Source organism: Arvicola amphibius, chromosome 9 (assembly GCF_903992535.2).
Source record: "Arvicola amphibius chromosome 9, mArvAmp1.2, whole genome shotgun sequence".
NCBI lineage: Eukaryota > Metazoa > Chordata > Mammalia > Rodentia > Cricetidae > Arvicola > Arvicola amphibius.
In genome coordinates, this window is record NC_052055.2 from 116,130,073 (window position 1) to 116,149,935 (window position 19,863).

Sequence of the window (19,863 nt, forward strand, 5' to 3'; positions counted from 1 at the left end):
AGGCTTCCACAAGGAAACTAATTTTTTTTGGGGGGGGGGAATGGTTACAGGGAACGAAACTTCGGTAAAACAATGGATTTTGCTACTGTTTGGTGACATGAAGAGCTGGCAAAATGTCAGGTATGCAGGTACTTAATGTCAAGTCTTTAAGACTTGACAACGACATGGTGGTATCTCTAAACCCAGATGTCAATATGTCCAGATCCCCCACAGCAAACACAGCGGGCTGGGAGATGCAGTGCTGCTGCTGCTAGCTAGGCAGCCATGTGACAGGGAAGCACGCACCCTTCGCTCCGAGCCAGGTCCGCATCAGCCCTGAGCATGCAGATGAGGGTGGCGCCCTCCTGGTTCTCCCGCTCCCGCCTCTGCTGCAGCCTCTCCAGCTCAGTGCGGCACTCTTGGAGCTCCCGACTCAGCGAGAAGACCTTGTCTTTCAGCTGTCGAGAAGAAGGGAAAGCTCTGATCAAGCTACTCAGTTAAAGCAGGTGACTGCAGAAGATGCCAACCCAAGTTTATATTACATTTGACAAAACACGACAAACGAGGAACACGAGAGTGACTGAAGGTGAAGTGCTGGCTTTTCCTTCATCATTTATTACTTACCAAATACGTATATGTAAAGAATTTCTACTTGTTCTTGATACTAGAAAAATAAATGGGCAGACTCATAGAATTCATTTATCAAATAATCATTCAAAACAAAACCCCTGTACCTAGTCATTCACAGCAAAATTAGTCACCACGCAGACAAAGATCCTTCTTACATGTTTCTCTTCAAAAAATGGAGGCGAGCTAGGTGTGAAGGCACACACCTTTAATCCCAGCACTAGGGAGGCAGAGGCAGGTGGATCTCTGTGAGTTTGAGACCAGCCTGGTCTACAAGAGCTGGTTCCAGAACAGGCTCCTAAGCCACAGAGCAACCCTGTCTCAAAAAAAAAAAAAAAAAAAAAAGTATTAAACAGGACATGTTAGAGAGATGGCTCAGCAGTTAAGAGCATTTGGGCAATCATGAGGTCTGGGGTTCAGATCCAGCACCCATATAACAACCCAGGTTTATATCATAAACCCCGCTCCAAGAGGCTCAGAGATAGGAGGATCACAGGGACTTGGTGGCTTCCAGTCTAGCTGAGAAAACAAGAGCTCCAGGTTCAAGTAAATATCCTGCCTCAAAAGAATAGGTGGAGGGAGAGTAATACAAAAATGGGGAGGGGGCATTTAACACTTGTGGCCTCTGTGCACACACACATGCACAGGAAGAAAGGGCAGCAAGGAAGAGCAGACTGGAGTAAGGAATGTGATTCTGTAACTGCTCACTACACAGAAGCTAACTGTAAGCAGTGTCACTGCAGAGACCACAAAAATACACAGACTCCATAAAACCACCGGCTGACTCAGGCTAAAGCATAGGTAGCTGAAATTAAAAAAAAAAAAAGAGCAAAAAAGTTTCAAGATAGAAAACAATGACCAGGAGACAGAAAATGAATAGCACACACCAAATGCTACCAGTACTTGGTACTTGAAACTATGTGCTAAGACAGTTTACGGCAGAACTTAACTCTCCAATAGCTGGTCTGCAACAGACTTCTGGCACAGCCACGTCTGACCCTACAAGTGGCCTGGAGGTGGCTGCACCCATGGCTGATGGCTGAGATACTCCTGGAGCTCTATCTACCTACTGCTCTCTCATTCCATCCACTCACATTTGGGCTGTGGGGGCTGAGGGCCCTCTAGCAACATTAGCCAAGAAAAGGGGTATAAGCAAATACCTTAGTAAAACTGGATTTTAAAAAGAAAGGCCAACACTGAGTAGGTGGTGGGAGTCCTAGGTCCGTCTGGACTACGTGATAGGATCCTGTCCGAAAAAGAAGGAAGAGCTAAACTGGAAAGGACTAAAGGGATGAACAGGCTCTGCACATACAGGAAAATCATCTGAAGGACTCGCTGAGGGTCCACTAAATTCATGATAGTATTATTAAGTAAGTTAAGTACGTTAACTCTAACCCTATGAAAGAACCATGTTCTGACTCAATCTCGAGTAACTTCTGGGGTTGGAAATAGCCGTGTGTTGCTACCTGCTGACAGGTAGTGAGCTAGCATCCATTATGTCATGGTGCCCTGTACTTTTTACAGGGCACCATGTAGGTTCAAAGTGAAAATTAAAATTTCATATTTATTAAGTTACACTCTGGAACTGATAAGGTTTAAACCTGGACAACTCTATGGTGTTGTGGTAATGAGAACTGGAGAAAATGGCACAAGGGTAGAGCTTCTCCAATGGTAAACAGATTTCACAGTGCTAGACGTGGCTTTTCTACACGCATGCTCCAGTAACTTTGTTCAATATAGTATTTAATCATTTATTAATGTTTTCTACACCTCTGGTAATGAATTTAAGTCATAGTAATTGTCAAATAATCTTAATATAAAAATACAACTGAATGTTGGAATAAGTTTGATATTTTTTATAGAGATGTGTTTTCAAAATTAAATTGGTAACTTAAAAAAAAATTAAACTGAGGGTTAAAGAGATGGCTCAGTAAGAAAAGGTGCTTGCTGCACACTATAAGGATCTGAGTTCAAATCTCAGGTACCCAGGTAAAAAGCCTGGTACAGCTACATGCTCAGGTAACGTCAGCAATGCTGGGGGAAGAGACTACAGAGTAAAGTCTTGTTTCAAACAAAGAAACAAAACACCTAAATCTCTTCTCCATATCTCTAAGCACAAATCTAGCCTGTAAAAGATGGGTAAGATTTCTACTGAGAGAGCTATAAAATTCAGTAGGGGATATTACTACGAACAGCCACTCCAAAGTTTTGATGCTTCCATTCCACAAAGAAACCAATACTTCAATCACAACTATCAAGGCATTCTGGGCTAGTCCTAACACAAGCAGGAGTGAGGGGCAGAGCACCAGGATTAGGGATGGCCGCAAGACTCCAGAGGCTCCCAAGGGGAGGGGCATGGGAGAGGTCAGCAGCTACCACTCATGAGAACCCAGACCATGGCTGCCTGGGAAGCAGCTTCCCTATCTCATGTCCTCCCACATGGAGGGAGAATGTCTGGATAAAATAGGGGAAGGTCTGTCAAGCAAGACCAAAAGTCCAAGCTTGAAAGGAGAAAAAAGTAGCAAGACAATTCAGCAATCCAAACATATGGAAAGAACAAGATGGCGTACAGCTCACTTAGCATGCGTGAGCTGCAGCACTACCCCCACTTCCCCACTTTCTCAGAAAGTCCAGCAAGGTAGCACATGCTGTAATGTCAGCGCTTGAAAGACAGAGGAACATCATTAGAGGATCATGACTTCAAAGCCAATCTGAACAACAAAATCTTAGTTCAGGACAAAACAATCATAAGTCTGAAATAATCGAGTGCCTAGCAGAGGTAGGCAGATCTGTGAGTTCAAGGCCAGCCTGTCTACAGAGTGAGTTCTGGGATAGCCAGAGAGATACACGAGAAACCCTGTCTCAAAAAACAAAACAAAACAAGAAAATCCATGAAAATGTGTAAGAAGGGGAAAAAAGTTCAAAAACAGAAAATATATGAAACAATACAAGCAGGCATTTTACATTTGAAAAACACAGACTGCCTATAAACATAAAGAGATGCTCACTTCGTTGGCAAATAAGGAAATGCAAACTTAGGAACATGACATCATTTCATAGCCACAGAACCAGCAGGACAGGTCAGGCATGAAGTGTGGGAAGAGTCCAGTAGAGGAGTCTAGGATTTCCTAATCATGTCGGATACATGCAGAGTGCTCTAACTGAGTGCTGCACATCCTGAGAAGTTTCACACCCTTGTGATAGGAAACACCAAAGAAAAACCATAGTAACTTAACTGATTAAAGCAGGAAAATGGAAAAAGCCAATGCCCTACTTAGGTAACATCACAAACTGAAGCACAGCAATGAGCATTTCACACGCCGTGCTGAGCCTCCATGTACAATAGAGACAACTGGGCCAGGAAAGGGCTCAAAGGGTAAGGCACTTGCTGCCAAGCCTGACACCCCAAGTTCAAACCCTATTCCCACAGGGCAGAGAGAATCAACTTGCACAAATTGTCCTCTTGCCTCCACATGTATGATGTCACTTATTCAGGCCCACCCAATAGTAAATCGGGGGGGGGGGGGGGTGTGTGTGAAAAATATGTCCCTTGTGGGAAGTTCAAAACAAAGTTACACAAGTGTATTATTCAGAAGTGCATTAGGAAACAATGAAATGCATCAAGAAGTGTTAAAAAAAACTAGAAATACAAGATGGTGGCGTCCGTGGGAAGGGCAAGGGGCGTGAGCCCAAAGAGAAACACCGTGGAGCCATAGACTATAAGCTACTTAAGCTGGGTAGTAGGACATAGTCACTTTTCACAGTGTTATTTTAACTGCACATGTGTGGCACGATTAATAAAAACCCAGAAACAGAAACTGGGGTTCAACCTGAAGGTCAGAAAAGCAAAACAGCCAGCCACTGGCTCTTACCTCTACCTCAGTCCAAAATGGCGATCCTGCCTCCATGAACCCTCAGAATGATACTGTCTGAGAACTGTCCCCTCCTGTTTTATATTCCTGTCTGGTGCTGGGATTAAAGGCGTGCACCACTACTGCCTGGTTTCTATGGCAAACTAGTGTGGTTACTGGGATTAGAGGTGTGTGCTGTCACTGCCTGATCTGTAAGGCTGGCCAGGGGGCTGTTTTACTCTCTGGTCTGTGGGCAAGCTTTATTTATCAAAACACTCACGACACCCTAGGCTTTGGCTGCCCTGTTGGCCACTCACTTTCCTGTGCAGTCACCGTCCTGTCAACCGACCTCCCAGCACAAGTGAGGTCTCGTAGCTGGGACCATGCCCCTTTCATCTGACACTGCTGACAGGCAGTGGCTCTGGCGTTCAGCAGCCACGAGAGTTTGAGATCACGGAACTCCCACTGGTCGCAGTGCCCAGAGTACAGACACAGCAACGAGAACATGCCGTCGCACATAACACACCACCCGACACACACACGCCAGCACGCTGACCCTGCCATGGCACCAGCAAGTTCAAGCCTCATGACTGCTATCAGAAGACATGTGATGTACTCAGTTTTGAAAGATTAATTGTATGAGAAGGCATTTATACTTTTATAGATTATAAAGCCAGTCAATTTTTAAAAAATGGTGAGATGGCTTAGCAGATAAAGGTGTGTGTGTGTGTGTGTGTGTGTGTGTGTGTGTGTGTGTGTGTGTGACTATACATAACGAGCAGGCTGTAATTATACACACACATATATTTATACCTACAAAGTAAATAAAAATAAATCTTCAAAAAGGAAAAGAAATGATGCTTTTAAAGTTTTTTAGATTTCTTTTGCAATAAAACAGAAGAGCCAGCAAACTGTGTCCCCTGTATTCAGCTGGTGGTCTTTTGTCACTGACCATGAACAGAAAAAGTAAGGGGGTTCACATAGGCTCCCATTAGGAAAGGCCGACAATGGAACCCAGGTTTACACAGGCTGATGCTGGGCCCTTCTGCCTTCAAGTTGAGCCACAGGAACCGCCTGGCTAAAGGATGGCTCACTGCAGGCTTCACTGTCCCTCTGTCTCAGGAAGGGCTTTAAGGCACACACGGAATACCTTCTTGTACACAGGACGCATGTATTTCAAGGGAAGCTAGCACACAGCAGACAGCCCAACCTCCCACCAGGCAGAGCCGTGTGTAGAACACACTGTGTCCTAGGGAAGCCTGCAGCGGACAAACCAAAAACCGGGAAACTGCACATGTTCAGGAACCTCACAGGGGCCACCAGTTACAAAGTTCATCTGACGCGGGAACTTACCAAAAGTTCTGCCCTTGCAACTTCTCCCCACCTCTAGCTGCCTTGACCTTCTTTACAACCATTTTTCTGGAGAAAAACCATTTGCTGGTACAGTCAATATAAAAAATGGTGACTAGTGGGCAAGACCACTCGGCACTTGCTGCACTTCTGGACGATCTGAGTGTGGTTCCCGGCATCCATCAGTCACCTAACAACCACTCATAACTCCAGTTCCTGAGGACCCAACACCCTCTTCTGGCCTCCACAGGCACCACACACATGTGGCGCGTGTACATGCACATACGCACACGCACGCATGCATATACACATGCACAAGTGAACACACACATGTAAAAATAAAACTTTCAAGAAATGTTTTTTAAAAGTTACTCTTAGATTTCTCTAACCACCTACCAAAATACAGTAAAGTACTGTCTACCAGAAACTAGAATAAGCAGCCTCGGAAAGAACAAAAGGGAGAGACAGTGCACAAAGGACACCACCTAAAATGAAGGCAAACATTGCTAATAGAGAAGTACAGACACTCAGACCACATAAAACCACCTGTAGTTCTCTTACCACTTCCAAAGATTAGCCTACGAGCAGGTCTGGTTTTTCTACAAGAAAATATGAAACCGCCCTATGCAGTCACCAGTGGTCACTCTGCAGCTACTTCTGGACCACAGTCCTTGCTTAGTGTCAACAGCCAGGGAGACTTCTTCATGGGACACAGCTCTATCAAAAAGAAATCAAGCTAGCCATTGGTGGCGCATGCCTTTAATCCCAACACCAAGGAAGCAGAGGCAGGCAGATCTCTGGGAGTTCGAGGCCAGCCTGGTCTACAGTACTAGTTCCAGGACAGTCAGGACTATATGGAAAACCTCTCTGAAAAAACAAAAACAGAAAAGAAAGAAAGAAATCAAGCTTACATTTTCAGAGAATATTTTTCACAAGCACACTCCAAACGGCAGTAATCTGGGAAGCACCCGCCTGACTAACACGCATTCTCTTCAATGAGCCCGCCGAGAAGAGTTTGGTCTCCAGACAGGTGCAAGATATTTGTGGCTCAACAGAGCATGGAGGACAGCAAGAACAGCACGTCCCTGCTATTCTGGGACACTGGTCCTGGCATCCTGAGGAGCACGCTGAGAGGCTCTCTGAAATGTCTGTCAAAGCAGGAGAAGACCCCAGAGGAAATGTCTCACAGTCAAGGCAAGACTGACCACGTGACAAGACTGCTTCTGCTTAGAGACCCGCCCAAAGGGATGCAGGGCAAAGGGTAAAGAGCCAATCACCCTCACAGGAACAAAAGTTAAAAAGACTCAGTGCACACAAGGCGCTGTGCAGACCCTAATTTATACAAACAGAGCCTGAAAGAAGCAGAAGTTTAAGCTAGAGATGAAATGAGATGGAGGAATGTCTGTTGCTTTATCCAGAGAGTGTGGGTCCTGCAGAAGCTATAAAGGGGCCGCTGATACAAACACCAAAGCCAGCATGCAGCCTGATGAACAGTGGGGTTAAGGGTTTATTCGATTGCTATTGAACTGTTCAATATTGTGCATATTGAAATCCCCCTCCAAACAAACAACAACAACAACAAATTGGCACGAGGGCTTACAAAACGGCTCAGAGGGCCAAGGTGCTTATTAGAAAGCCTGACAACTGGGTCAATCCTTGAAACCCAGAGTGGATGCAAAGCATGGGCTTCCGGACTTTGTCTTCTGACCTCCACACCCAAACGACCGTAAACACACAGATATAGATCAATTAAAATGTAATGATTTTTTTAACCACTCCCAGCTGTCCTGGAATTTGCTTGGTAGACCAGACTGGCCTCAAACTCACAGAGATCAGCCTGCCTCTGCCTCCTGAGTGCTGGGATCAAAGGAATGCACCACTGTTGCCTGGCAAAATGTAATGATTTTTCAGCTAACATAAAACAGTAAAGTAGCACCCCTACCTCATCACAGACAACTGTTCCTGTCTTTGAAATCAGCTGTACACAGCACCCACGCGAGAAGGCATCAATTATGCACCCAGCCAACAGAGGCAAAGCTACACCATCCCTAGAAACAATCAGACACCTCAAGCATCGACAGCATCACTACAGATACTGCCAAGCACTCACCAGTGCAGCCACAATGGCCCCAAGTTCTCTACATGAGAGTTCTACCACAAATGACCCCAGCACTACCGCCCAAGACAAGCATGGAAAATCAGAAAACAACCTTCATACGTAGCTCTGAAAGCCCATGTAGCAACAGAGAGAATGGGTAAGAGCTACCACCGGCAACAGGAGAGCAAATCACTGAAAAGGTACTGGCACACTGGCACACTGGCAGCTCAGCACGGCCCCTCGAGACAGGAGGGGCAATGCTTGTGTAAATCAACCTAGAGAGCCCTGTGTATAAGGCTCCCTCCAGACCCGTCCACTCTCTCTGGCTCTCAAGCACAGTACTACCCTGCAGCAGATCTCGTCTTCTAAGATCCCTTGCCACTTTGTAACAGCCCTTGAAGGCTGAGCCCTGAGCAGGACCCAGAGGCCAATGCCTAGACTTTAAGTGATTTACAAATTCTAATTTCAGAAATCAAGCCACATGTCGCAGCGACTATGAGCTATTAAGCTAGCAAACCTAGGCTCTATCTGATAGTTAAAAAATATATTATTGTAGCCTTGTTTTTGTCTTTTTATAGTAACTTTTGTTTGTTTTTGGAATAGGGTCTTCTGTATCTATCCCTGGCTGGCCTGGAATTCACTATATAGATCAGGCTGGCCTCAAACTCAGAGATCTGCCTGTGTCTAGTCACTGAGTGCTGGGATAAAAGGCAGGTGCCATTATGCCTGACTCATAATAACATTTTTAAAAATATATTTTTTATTTTTTGAGATTATATCCTTTTCCCCTTCCCTTTCCTCCCTCCAGACTCTCCCATACACCCCTCCGTGCTCTCTTTCAAATGCATGGCCTCTTTTTCATTCATTGTTTTTACATGTATTTATGTACACACACACACACACACACACACACACACACACACACCTAAATACATAAATACACCCTAGTCAGTCTGTATAATGTTACCTGTACATGTTTTCAGGGCTGACCACTGGTACTGGCTGACCAACTGGTGTGTCCTCTGTGGGGAGGGCTATCTCTCCCACTCTCAGTGTGTTCTCTGTGGGAGGACTATCTCTCACACTCTCAGCATCTTTTAGGCTTTTATTTATTTATTTTTATTTTTTTTAAAGATTTATTTATTTATTATGTATAAATATTCTGCCTACTTATGTCCTATAGGCCAGTAGAGGGCACCAGATCTCATTACAGATGGTTGTGAGCCACCATGTGGTTGCTGGGAATTAAACTCAGGACCTCTGGAAGAGCAATCAGTGCTCTTAACCTCTGAGCCACCGCTCCAGCCCCTAGGCTTTTATTTTTAATTAAATCTTATTTTCAGTGTAATAAGAGTTTTACCTGTAAATAAGTCTGTATATCATTTGTGTGCCTGGTGCCTATGGAGGCCAAAAGAGGGTGCTGGCTCCCTCTGGAACTCAAGCTACAGACCATACTGAATTGCCATGTACATGCTAGGAATTGAACTCAGGTCCTCTGAAAGGGCAGCCAGTGGTCATCTCCCCAGCCTGTAACAGTGGCCATCTCCCCAGCCTATACCCTTGTTTTTAAAAAGTACCTCAAGAGATGGTATTATAAAAAGAAATCATCTCAATAAACTAGCACATTTCACAAAAACACCCAATTACATTTGAGGCAACACAGACTCTTCTCTTTCCAAGCCCAGGAGATCCTGAAACGTCAACCTTTCAAATCTAAGCCAGGCAGGTGAGCTTCAGGGGTCCTCACGTGACTCCAGAGGGGTTTCTAGTCTATAGGTACAGAATACAGAATATGTACATACACCGTGTTCTATGAATATGTGCACATAAACATGTATGTACTCTGTACACGAGTGTTTATACATGGTCCTGTGTGTACAGACCCAGCATGTAGGACTGGGCTTGACAGGGTCATGACCTATCTTAACATATTACATAGTGGGAGACCGTGGTGATGAACATTTTTTATACAGATGTAGGAGCCCACACAGATCACAGGAACCTCAACCAGGACCCTCCTGTCAGCTTCACAGTTCAAGAAGGGTTCCTACTGCTTTGTAAGACTGCATCTCAAAATTGCCATGTGATATATGATAAGACACAGAGAATGTATTTTCAGCCGGGCGGTGGTAGCACACGCCTTTAATCCCTGTACTTAAGAGGCAGAGACAGTGGAATCTCTGTAAGTTCGAGGCCAGCCTGGTCTACAGAGCGAGTTCCAGAACAGGCTCCAAAAGCCACAGAGAAAAGGTCTCAAAGCAAAAAACCAACAACAAGAACAACAACAAAATACAAAATGTTTTACATATATATATATATAAAACAGATATTTTATATAATACATATATGTATTCTGAAGAAACCACTCTCTCTCTCTCTCTCTCTCTCTCTCTCTCTCTCTCTCTCTCTCTGTGTGTATTATATATATCTTCTGAATAAGAAGCCAGACTGCGTGCTCGGCTGCACTGTGTCAACAGTCACAACCATGTGGAGCAGCTTACTCCATCACATCCTCTACTCTCTCCACATGGAATCAACAGTTGAGTCAATGCCTACTTGTGTCCTGTCTTTGTGAGCAGGCATTTAAGTACTGCTCTTAAGACAGGAGAGATGGCTCAGCAGGTAAAGTACTTGCCCTAACTCTGAGGACAAGAGTTCAAATCCCCAGTACCACATAAAAGCAAGAGGACTTGCCTATAATCGCAGCAAGCAGAAGGCAAAGACAGGATCCTCAGAGCAATCTGGCCCTCTAGACTAGCTGCAACAGTGAGGTCTGGATTCAAGAGAGAGACTCGACTTCAAGAAATAAGACAGATGATTGAGAAAGACATTTGACAGTCAACCTCTGGCCTCTACACATGTACAAACACACACACACACACACACTGTGTGCATCCACACAAATGTAACAAACAGACACATGAATATACAAATACACACAAATCAAACTCAAAACCAAAACAAAACATTACTCCGGGCTGGAGAGATGGCTCAGCGGTTAAGAGCATTGCCCGCTATTCCAAAGGTCCTGAGTTCAATTCCCAGAAACCACATGGTGGCTCACAACCATCTGTAATGAGATCTGGTGCCCTCTTCTGGCTTGCAGGCATATATTGTATACATAATAAATAAACATTTTTTAAAAAATTAAAAAAAAACCATTACTCCCCACTGAGCTGAGCTCTGGCAGAGACCCCAGTACCCAAGGCCAGTGTGGCTCCACGGTGATCATCACCTACTGGCCCTAGACAGCACAACATCACTGAAAGTGCTACCCTAATGACGATACATGGGGAAGCTTACCTGTGCCGCCTGTTCCTGAGATGCCTTCAGCTCTGGAGGTTTGGCCAACTCTGCTTGTGGTTTCTGCATTTCAACAGTGTGTGGGGCTCCTGGATCCTCAGGCACAGCTTGGTGCTGCAGGACCTCAGCACCCATGCTACCCAAGGCTGCATGCCCGTCCTTCTCTAGCAGGTGCCTCTGATTATGCAGAGCCACAGCCAGTTCCTCCTGCTAAGAGAGAGTTTCCACAGGTGTCAAGCCATAGTGTACCCCAGATTTCCCCATCCCAGGAGTATAATATGTGCAGGAAGTGGTAATCATTCCAAATGCTTCCTATAATTAAATTCTATCACCAATAAAGTTCAACCATGGTTTAAAGTATTTGTGTGAGACCTATGCCTCTACTTTTAAAATAAACTTTATCTTAGAATTTTAAGATGCATTCCTATCATTTTTAATTATGTAAGGTGTGTGTCTGCGTGTGGGTATGGGTATAGAAGAGCAGGTGTCAGCAGAGGTCAGAGGTGTTGAACCTCCTGGAGCTGGAGTTATAGGCAGTTGTGAGCTGCTTGGTATGGGTGCTGGGAACCAAACCTGGACCCTCTGGAAAAGCAGCAAGTGCTGAACCATCTCTCCAGCTCAGAACCCAATTCTCTTTAAAGCAAATGAATCAAGATGATCCACAGGTTCAGATCCGTGGACTGGGAACAAGGTCCAGTCCCTTAACTTGTACTGGTTTGTGGCAAGGGAGAACAGAAGTCTACTAAACCAAAGCTGCAATTCTAGAGTACAGGGCGGTATTGAAGACCTCCCAGCAGTCCTAAACAGTTCTCCAAATCAGTCCAGAGAAACAGAATGGCTCCTGTCTCTAGGTCAGTCTAGACATTAGGATGGACGCACCACACACAGTAGGTCAGTCTAGACATTAGGATGGACACACCACACACAGTAGGTCAGTCTAGACATTAGGATGATTACACCACACAGTAGGCTCTCCCAGTTGCTCCATGTATTACTACACAACAGCCTAAAACATTTCAGGAAGATAGAATCCATCATCTAGGAAGGGCAGAGAAGTATAAAGCACACTAAATGGGTTTTAAGTTGGTAGGTAGGGCTTATTCACAATCACAAACTCATATGTCTTGTGAACAGACATGAGCCAACTGTGAGTTTGCCAGAAATTTCCTCTTCATATAAAAAACTTGAAGTACCAGCCAAAGGTACTATCACATCCATGTTCTTCATGCCAAAAAACAAAGCAAACAAATAAACAAAAAAACCCACTGACTTTCAGGAAATATCAATCAAAAAGGGAAACAAGGCTTTGCATGTACAACATAAAAATCAGATCCATCTACTATGGTCTCAAAACTAGGATGCATAGGAGGGATTTGGGTCGGCTTCAGGAGCTCCGAGACCTATCAATGCAACCCTACCTGACTGTTTTGATCATCTACAGTGAGCCCATAAGTCAACACTGCTATCAACCAATGAGGTACAGATATACACACAAAAACACATATGTGCCGACACAGAGATGTATACACGGGCACAAGAGACATAGGTACATGATTTACAGACACATTCAGACTTGTTAAACAAGACACAGAGATAGATACATGTGCACAAATGCCCAGAGACATATAACATGTGGCCCATACATGAGTAATAGGGAGACCAGTCCTGAATCAAGAAAGGGGCCCCGGCACCTTACCTGCTGTGCGCCTTGTAGGTCAGTGGCCAGGTCTTTCCCGGTCCCCGTGTGTCTGGCATGCATTCTGACTCTCAAGCTGTCTTTTGCAGACTGAAGCTCCTCATCGTGTTTCAGTTTCAGTTTTTCCAACTCATGTGTCAAAAGCTCTTTGTGAGAAGAGTCCTTTTTCTGTAGCTGTTCCTCGAGTTCTGCTCGCAAAAGCTCCAAAGCCTTTCTGTGTTCATCCCGAATAGTCTGAATGTCGGCCAAGTAACAGGATTCCAACGCGTCCAAACTGGACAAATGTCTCATCTCTAAAGCGCTGATTTCAGCATTGTGTTTTACCTGCAGTTCAGCCACATGCGTCTCAAGAAGTACCTGCTGCCTGCTCTCCAGGGAGGCAAGCTGTTCAGCGAGCTCAGAGTGGTGCTTGGTCTCGAGCTCTATCCTCAGGGCCTGAAGTTGCTGCTGGTGTCCCTGCTGCAGGAGCTGGAGTTCATGGGTATGCTTCTCCTGGGCATCCCGAAAGAAAGCGTCTTGTTCCTTGGCAAACTTCTCCATAATCTCTTTACGCTCCTCCAAAAACCTGAGGAAACACTCAAGGAGCACACAAGCAATAGGGCATATGGGCACACTATACATAGCCCCTCTGAGCCACAAGCTACATTTCCCACAGAGAGATGCCTAGGTCCTAGAATTGCACTCTCCCTAGGATAAATTCAGGGGCCATATGAAGCCTGAGCAACTCAAAGGTCAAGAACCATGGAGTCACCAGTTCCTAAGACTCCGGGAAGACGCAGCACCCACAGAGAAACTTCATACACATTCCTACAGGAAGGACCTCAAACGGCAGGCTCAGCAGGTCACTTGTAACAGCATTGAACCCCAGACTTCTCTGTGCCCTGACAGGGAAGATTATTACCTAAGAGAGCCATAAAGCAGCATAAGGGCCCAGGGCAAGAACAGCAGAAGGCCGAAGAGAGAAGGAAGGCTTAACTGAAGGAGAGGAGCTGATCCCGAACCTCTAGAATGGTGACCAACCAGACAGTGCCAGGTCCCGAACAGGCTAGGTTTCATGGTAAGTTTATCAAGTTTATCTACACATGACCTGTGACTTTCAAGAGCATGTGAGTGTGTGTGTCTGTGTTTGTGTGTGCACATATGTACCACACACACACACACAGAGGCCACAGGAGGGCACTGGGCATCTTCTTTTGTACATCCCTGTCTCATTCCCTGGAATCAGAGTATGCCACTGAACCCGAAGCTCGCTGTTCCAGCTAACAGGCCGTGCAGCCAGACCCAGCTTTGACACACCCTCTTCCCCACTGAGCCACCTCCCAGGACCAAGGGCTTTGGGTCTTCCACAGAGTACTGAGCTGTAGGATCTCTGCGAGACAGGATCTCAAGGTCCTGTGGAGTTGGAGATCTGACCCAGACAATAACAGGTCTGCACCTGAACTTGAATCTCAAGCCCAGAGTCCTTAGCATTCCGATGCTGAGAAGCTGGGGAAGGTGGAGAACGAAGGGGGCCAATCCACCGCAGATTCAAGAGTCCCATGGCAAGCATACATTAGCCTCTCCAATCTGAGGACTGGGGGCTAAATAATCTGTTTCTGTTCTGAATCTGTATCTTCAAGGAAGCATGTGACTTAGAAGGAAATGTTTACTTTTAAAACAATATGCTTAAAGCTGAAAAGACCCACAAAACACTCATCTCAATGAAGGACATCCGCATAAGACCTCATAAGTGAGGCTTAAGATTCTGTTACTACGTGCCAGGTACAGTGGCAATGCCTTTAATCCCAGAACTTGGGAAGCAGAGGCAGGCAGATCTCAGTACACTGGAAATCAGACTGGTCTAAATCCTAAGTTCCAGGACAGCCAGGACTACAGAGAGACCCTGTCTCAAAAAACCAACCAAATAAAAAGATTCTGTCACTGAGTGATTAGAGAGATGGCTGAGGAGTTCAGGGCACTGGCTGCTCTTCCAGGACATGGGTTCAAATCCCTGCACCCACGTGGCAGCTCAAAAACATCTATAACTCCAGTTCCTGGGGATTTGATGCTCTCTTCTGGCCTCCAGAGGTACCAGGTAGGCATGTAGTACACAGACATACAAACAGACAGAACAACACCCATACACAGAAAATAGCTTTTAGGAATTTAAATATATGAAAACATTTAAAAGAATAAAAAATAAAATTCAGTTTATTATTATTTAAAAAAAAAAAAAAAGATCTGGCCAGGCAGTGGTGGCACATGCCTACAATCCCAGCACTCGGGAAGCAGAGGCAGGCGGATCTCTGAGTTCGAGACCAGCCTGGTCTACAAGAGCTAGTTCCAGGACAGGCTCTAAAGCTACAGAGAAACCCTGTCTCTAAAAACAAAAAACAAGACAAAACAAAACAAAACAAACAAACAAACAAAAAGATCTGTCACTGAAATTTTAAAATATGTAAACAAAGAACAAAAGCATAAATGGGCATAGTACATATATTTTAACCATAGCATGCGGAAGACAAAGGTGGAAAGATTAGGAGTTAGAGGCCAGCCAGGGCTACACAAGAGTCAACAAAGCCTATACAACAAGGCTATGTCTCAAAACAAAAGCTAGATATGGTAGGATGTATTTATAATCCAGCATTTAAGAGGCTGAGGCTAGAGGACTGTAGTGTACCTTTAAGACAGCTTGGGCGCCAAAAGGAGACCTCTTCTCAAAAACAAACAAGCAAACAAGGATGAAGACACCCAGGATACAAGCACACTCATGTCCATGCAAGGTACTCAAGCTCCAGAGGACAGACGTGACTATGCTACTCCCAGCAGACCTACCGTGGAGCACAAGCCTTCTCTTCTGGGTTGGTAAAAATGTGGTATAGCACACCTTGTTCCACTTCCTTCCAGTTTCCCAACCAAGCCCCCTCTACATCCTCCGAGGTCCCTCTTACCCCTGCCAGCACGCTGGGCAGGAGGCTCCACACCAAACCCACCACTGCACATTACCCACCTGTTCTGGGCCATCATCAGCTGGAGGGCACAGTCTTCCTTCTCCCGGAGGAGAGTGGCATGCTCCTCATCCTGAGCCAAAAGGGGCTCCTGGCCACACTGGCTACAGGGCAGAGCTTCATCTCTAGTGAGTTCTTGTTCCAGCTCCCTCAGGCGGCCCTGCTGCTCCATCAGAGATCTCTCCAGATCCAAGATCTGGGCCGCCTGCTGGTCCTGCAGGTGCTTCATGCCAGACTCCCGAAGCTCAAACCTGCTTATTATGGACTGTTTCTCACACTCAGCCTTTTCTCTTAGCTCAAGAAACATGGAGGTTAATCTCTCTTCGGCTTCTCTCTTTAGGGCCTCGTGTGAACGCTCCCATTCTGCTTCCTTTCTTTGGAATTCTTGTTTCAACAGCTGAATCTTCTCCTCAGCTTTATTTAGTTTTACCTGATGGTCTTCAACTAGACTACGTTTGACCTATAAGATGAGAAGGTTTTATATAAGAGGAAAGAAACTACAGGAAAAGATTGTTGGATGCAATGACCCCAGTGTGTCCCTGAATACAAAAATTTCTACAGTTTATCCATCTTATTTTGATGGGAATGAAAATACCCTAAATGAGACAAAAGTAAAACTTTCACACCTGAAAACTTTTACGCCACAAAACCCAACACCTGAAGCCATGCACACAAACACATGGGCACGCATTCACATGAGCCTGCAGCAAAGACGGACCTATGGGTCTTTTGCAAGGGGGACCACATCCAATACAGCAAGAGGAGGAACCCAAGAGAGACAAGTTTAAGTCACCTGATCTATAACAAACAAAATAATTCTAAAGAGCACTTGAATAGGAAGATAAATAAAAAAGCTAAGGCTAGGCAGATACCTTAAATTCTAAGAAAGAAAAGAGTAGGGAATAAACACTACCATCAATAAGAAGCGAATCAGTGTCAAAAAGGAATGTGAGTGTGACCTGTCCACCAAGCTAAAGACTAAGTTCCTTTCTTCTGGTGACAAGTAAACAAATCTAATCAGGCCAACTCTTCCTGAGCAGAGCACCAGCCACGGCCCAAACCAAGGCTGACTCCAGTTAATGTGGACATAGAACGGGCTCTGAAAGCAGACAGGCTAAAGCTACAAGAACTGAACAAAACATTCATCCCAAAACAGAGATGGCGCGTGGACGACGAATCCATCACGATAACTGCCTGCTGAAACACAATTTCAAAGCCCTGTAGAATCCAATCTCACAACACATCCCCTACAATATCCACATGTAGCACAAAGCTGGAGGATATAAAACAAGCAAACAGGAAAATGGGACCCATGCTAAAGAGATAATACAATCAATCTGGAACACTTCCAAGATGGCAGAGATAACAGAATCATCAGAACAGGGTTCAAGCCAATAACTTAAACCCTGACCCAAACAACAAAACTTGTCTAAGACATTTCACTGCAGCAGGGAGAGTAAGGATAAAGATGAGAAAAAAGGCTTTCAATAAAAAAAAAAACTTGTACAAAGGACCCAAACAGCAGGATATAGTAAAGGAAATTCTAAAAATAGGAAGAAACGATACACCCATGGCCTCAGACCTCAGGAGGGAGTGAAGGGCATCAGACATGCTAAGAAAGTCCAAGACGATTAGTTCCCATAATAGCTTTCAGTTTTCTTAATTTACTTTTTAGGTTTTGTTGTTGTTCTGCTTTTATTTTTACCGTGAGATGGAGATCTCATAACGTAAGCCAGGCTGGCCTCAAACTCACTACACAGCCAATGATGGTTTTGAACTCCTGCTCACAGGCCTCTCTCGTCTCTGCAGTACTGGGATACTGGGGATACTACCATCCATGGCCCCCTTAATTTCTTCAAATCCCTGACTTTTCAGAGCAAATCTTTTAACACTGTTCTTGTTGATACATACATGGATGTTAACACCTAGAAAACTGCAGCATAAAAGATTAGAAAAAAGGGGCAGAGGAACATATAGAAAATTAATAACAAAGTGGCAGGCCTAAATCTAACATCAGTAAATGCATTAAATGTTCGTAGACTCAGCACTATAATTTAAAGGCAGAGATTACCAAAGTAAGTTAATATTATACAACACACTCTACATTAAATATATTTTACATTCATTAACCTAAATAAAAAATATATAAAAACAAAAAGCTAAGAAAAAGCACAATGCGAAACATAGTGGCACACACCTATAATCCTAGCATTCCATAATTCAGCAAGACTATTATGTCAAAAACTTTTTTTTTACATGAACATCAAGGATGGCATAACTATACTAATAAAAAGAGAAAACTGATTTTAGGGCAAAGAGTATCAGGATATATTTTATTAATACTAAAAAGGTAAATCTTCCAGGAAGATATAATCATAAACATGTAAATGTGTAACAGAACTTCAAAATGTTTAAAGCAAAAATTAAACAAAATTACTATAGGAGAATTCCACATTCCCTTATTCTTACTATTTTTGTTGTTTGCTTGTTTTGTTGGGGTTTGTTGTTGTTGTTATTTTGTTTTGTTTTCTCGAGACAGGGTTTCTTTGTAGCTTTGGAGCCTGTCCTGGAACTAGCTCTTGTAGACCAGGCTGGCCTTGAACTCACAGTGATCCGCTTGCCTCTGCCTCCCGAGTGCTGGGATTAAAGGCCTGTGCCACCACCGCCTGGTGGTAGCTTGTTTTGTTTTTTTGAGAAAGGGTTTCTGTGTGTAACCCTGACTATCATGGAATTCTGTATACAGACCAGGCTGCCCTCAAAGTCAAAGATCTGCCTGCCCCTGCCTTTGAAGTACTGGGATTAAAGCCATGTACCACCATGCCTGGCCACATTCCTTTCTTGAACTGATTCTCCAGATAAAAACGTGGCCTGGGAAACAAACATCTATTGTTTAGGAAACTCTGTCTGGAAAGATCAGAGGCCACAGACGATAAACTGCCAGCCAGCACATGAATGGCTGCTGACTTGGGCAAGGTGGTTCACACAACTTTCCACAAGGCTCTATCTATTACTAGCTTATCCAAGTCCTTACCAGGTCCTTAATTTTAAAGGCAATTTGGTAATCAAACTTGTAGGCAAAAAGAAACTTTTCTAAAGTTCTTTTCTGATGGAGAATGAAAATCTATGAAGTCATTTACAAAGAAGAACAAAGGCATGAAGAGGGCAGAGGCATGAAAGGCATGTGTTCAGACATGGTTAAAAGTACGATGAAGAGACCATGGTTAACATACATGCAGCAAAAGACATATCAGTTCCCACTCCTCGAGCGGCGCTGGCTGCATAATGAAGGCCCCTTTGTAACTGTGAAAAGGCTGACATTTTCCATTCTGCCCATGCCCACAATGGTATGGCCGTGACTTACTCAAGCTGACAAATACCTAGGGAGAGGCTCGGTATCTTAATTTTCCACAGGAGTTGAACAATCACCATGAAGGCTGTGAAGAATCTGGAATACTTTGAAGACGGTGGCTGGCATGCGGATCAGAAGATTGCCAGTGCCCTTTCTGGGAGTCCCTGAGGATGCCTGGCCATTTTCTTAAGGAGCTAAACCGGCTCTGGCCTTGGGTACCAGACCTTAAAGAGGCTTTCTGGAAAGCCCACTTGCATTTCTTTCCTCAAGAATCTGGCGCACACACTCCGACAGCAGTGCCATGCATAGTTCGGGTGTCCTCAGGACCTCCTGGTGCACACAGACCACAAGCCTTGCTGAGGGTCACTACTCACATTCTCCAGGTCCTCCTTCAGGTGGGTCTCGTGCTGAAGCTTCTCCTGTAAATTTCTGTTCTCTATTTTTAAGAGTTCAATTTCTTCCTTGAGCTCAGTCTGAAGAAGTGAAAGTTTAACCTTCTGTTCAGCTTCCAAACTCAGGATTCTGGCAGCCACCTGAGCATCGACCTCCAAAGCCATGTCCTGTTCATACTGGAGACGTCCTTGTGTGAGCTCTTGAGGAACAAGGGAGAGGGAAGACAATCA

The 19,863-nt window shown here is 44.6% G+C and overlaps 1 protein-coding gene across 5 annotated transcripts in view; it reads right to left on the reverse strand.

Annotated features, from left to right (window-relative positions):
- The window catches only part of Pcnt (pericentrin), an 86,944-nt gene that overhangs the window by 47,162 nt on the left and 19,919 nt on the right, over positions 1-19,863 (reverse strand). For 3 of the 5 annotated variants that reach the window (XM_038341777.1, XM_038341778.1, XM_038341775.1), the window contains exons 12-16: positions 19,615-19,832; positions 15,894-16,351; positions 12,905-13,469; positions 11,209-11,418; positions 286-437 (exon numbers count right to left, since the gene is read on the reverse strand). In XM_038341777.1, coding sequence (XP_038197705.1) covers positions 286-437; positions 11,209-11,418; positions 12,905-13,469; positions 15,894-16,351; positions 19,615-19,832 — 1,603 coding nt within the window. The remainder of the gene's footprint in view (positions 1-285; positions 438-11,208; positions 11,419-12,904; positions 13,470-15,893; positions 16,352-19,614; positions 19,833-19,863) is intronic. The other 2 variants (XM_038341779.1, XM_038341776.1) reach the window with 1 other exon arrangement.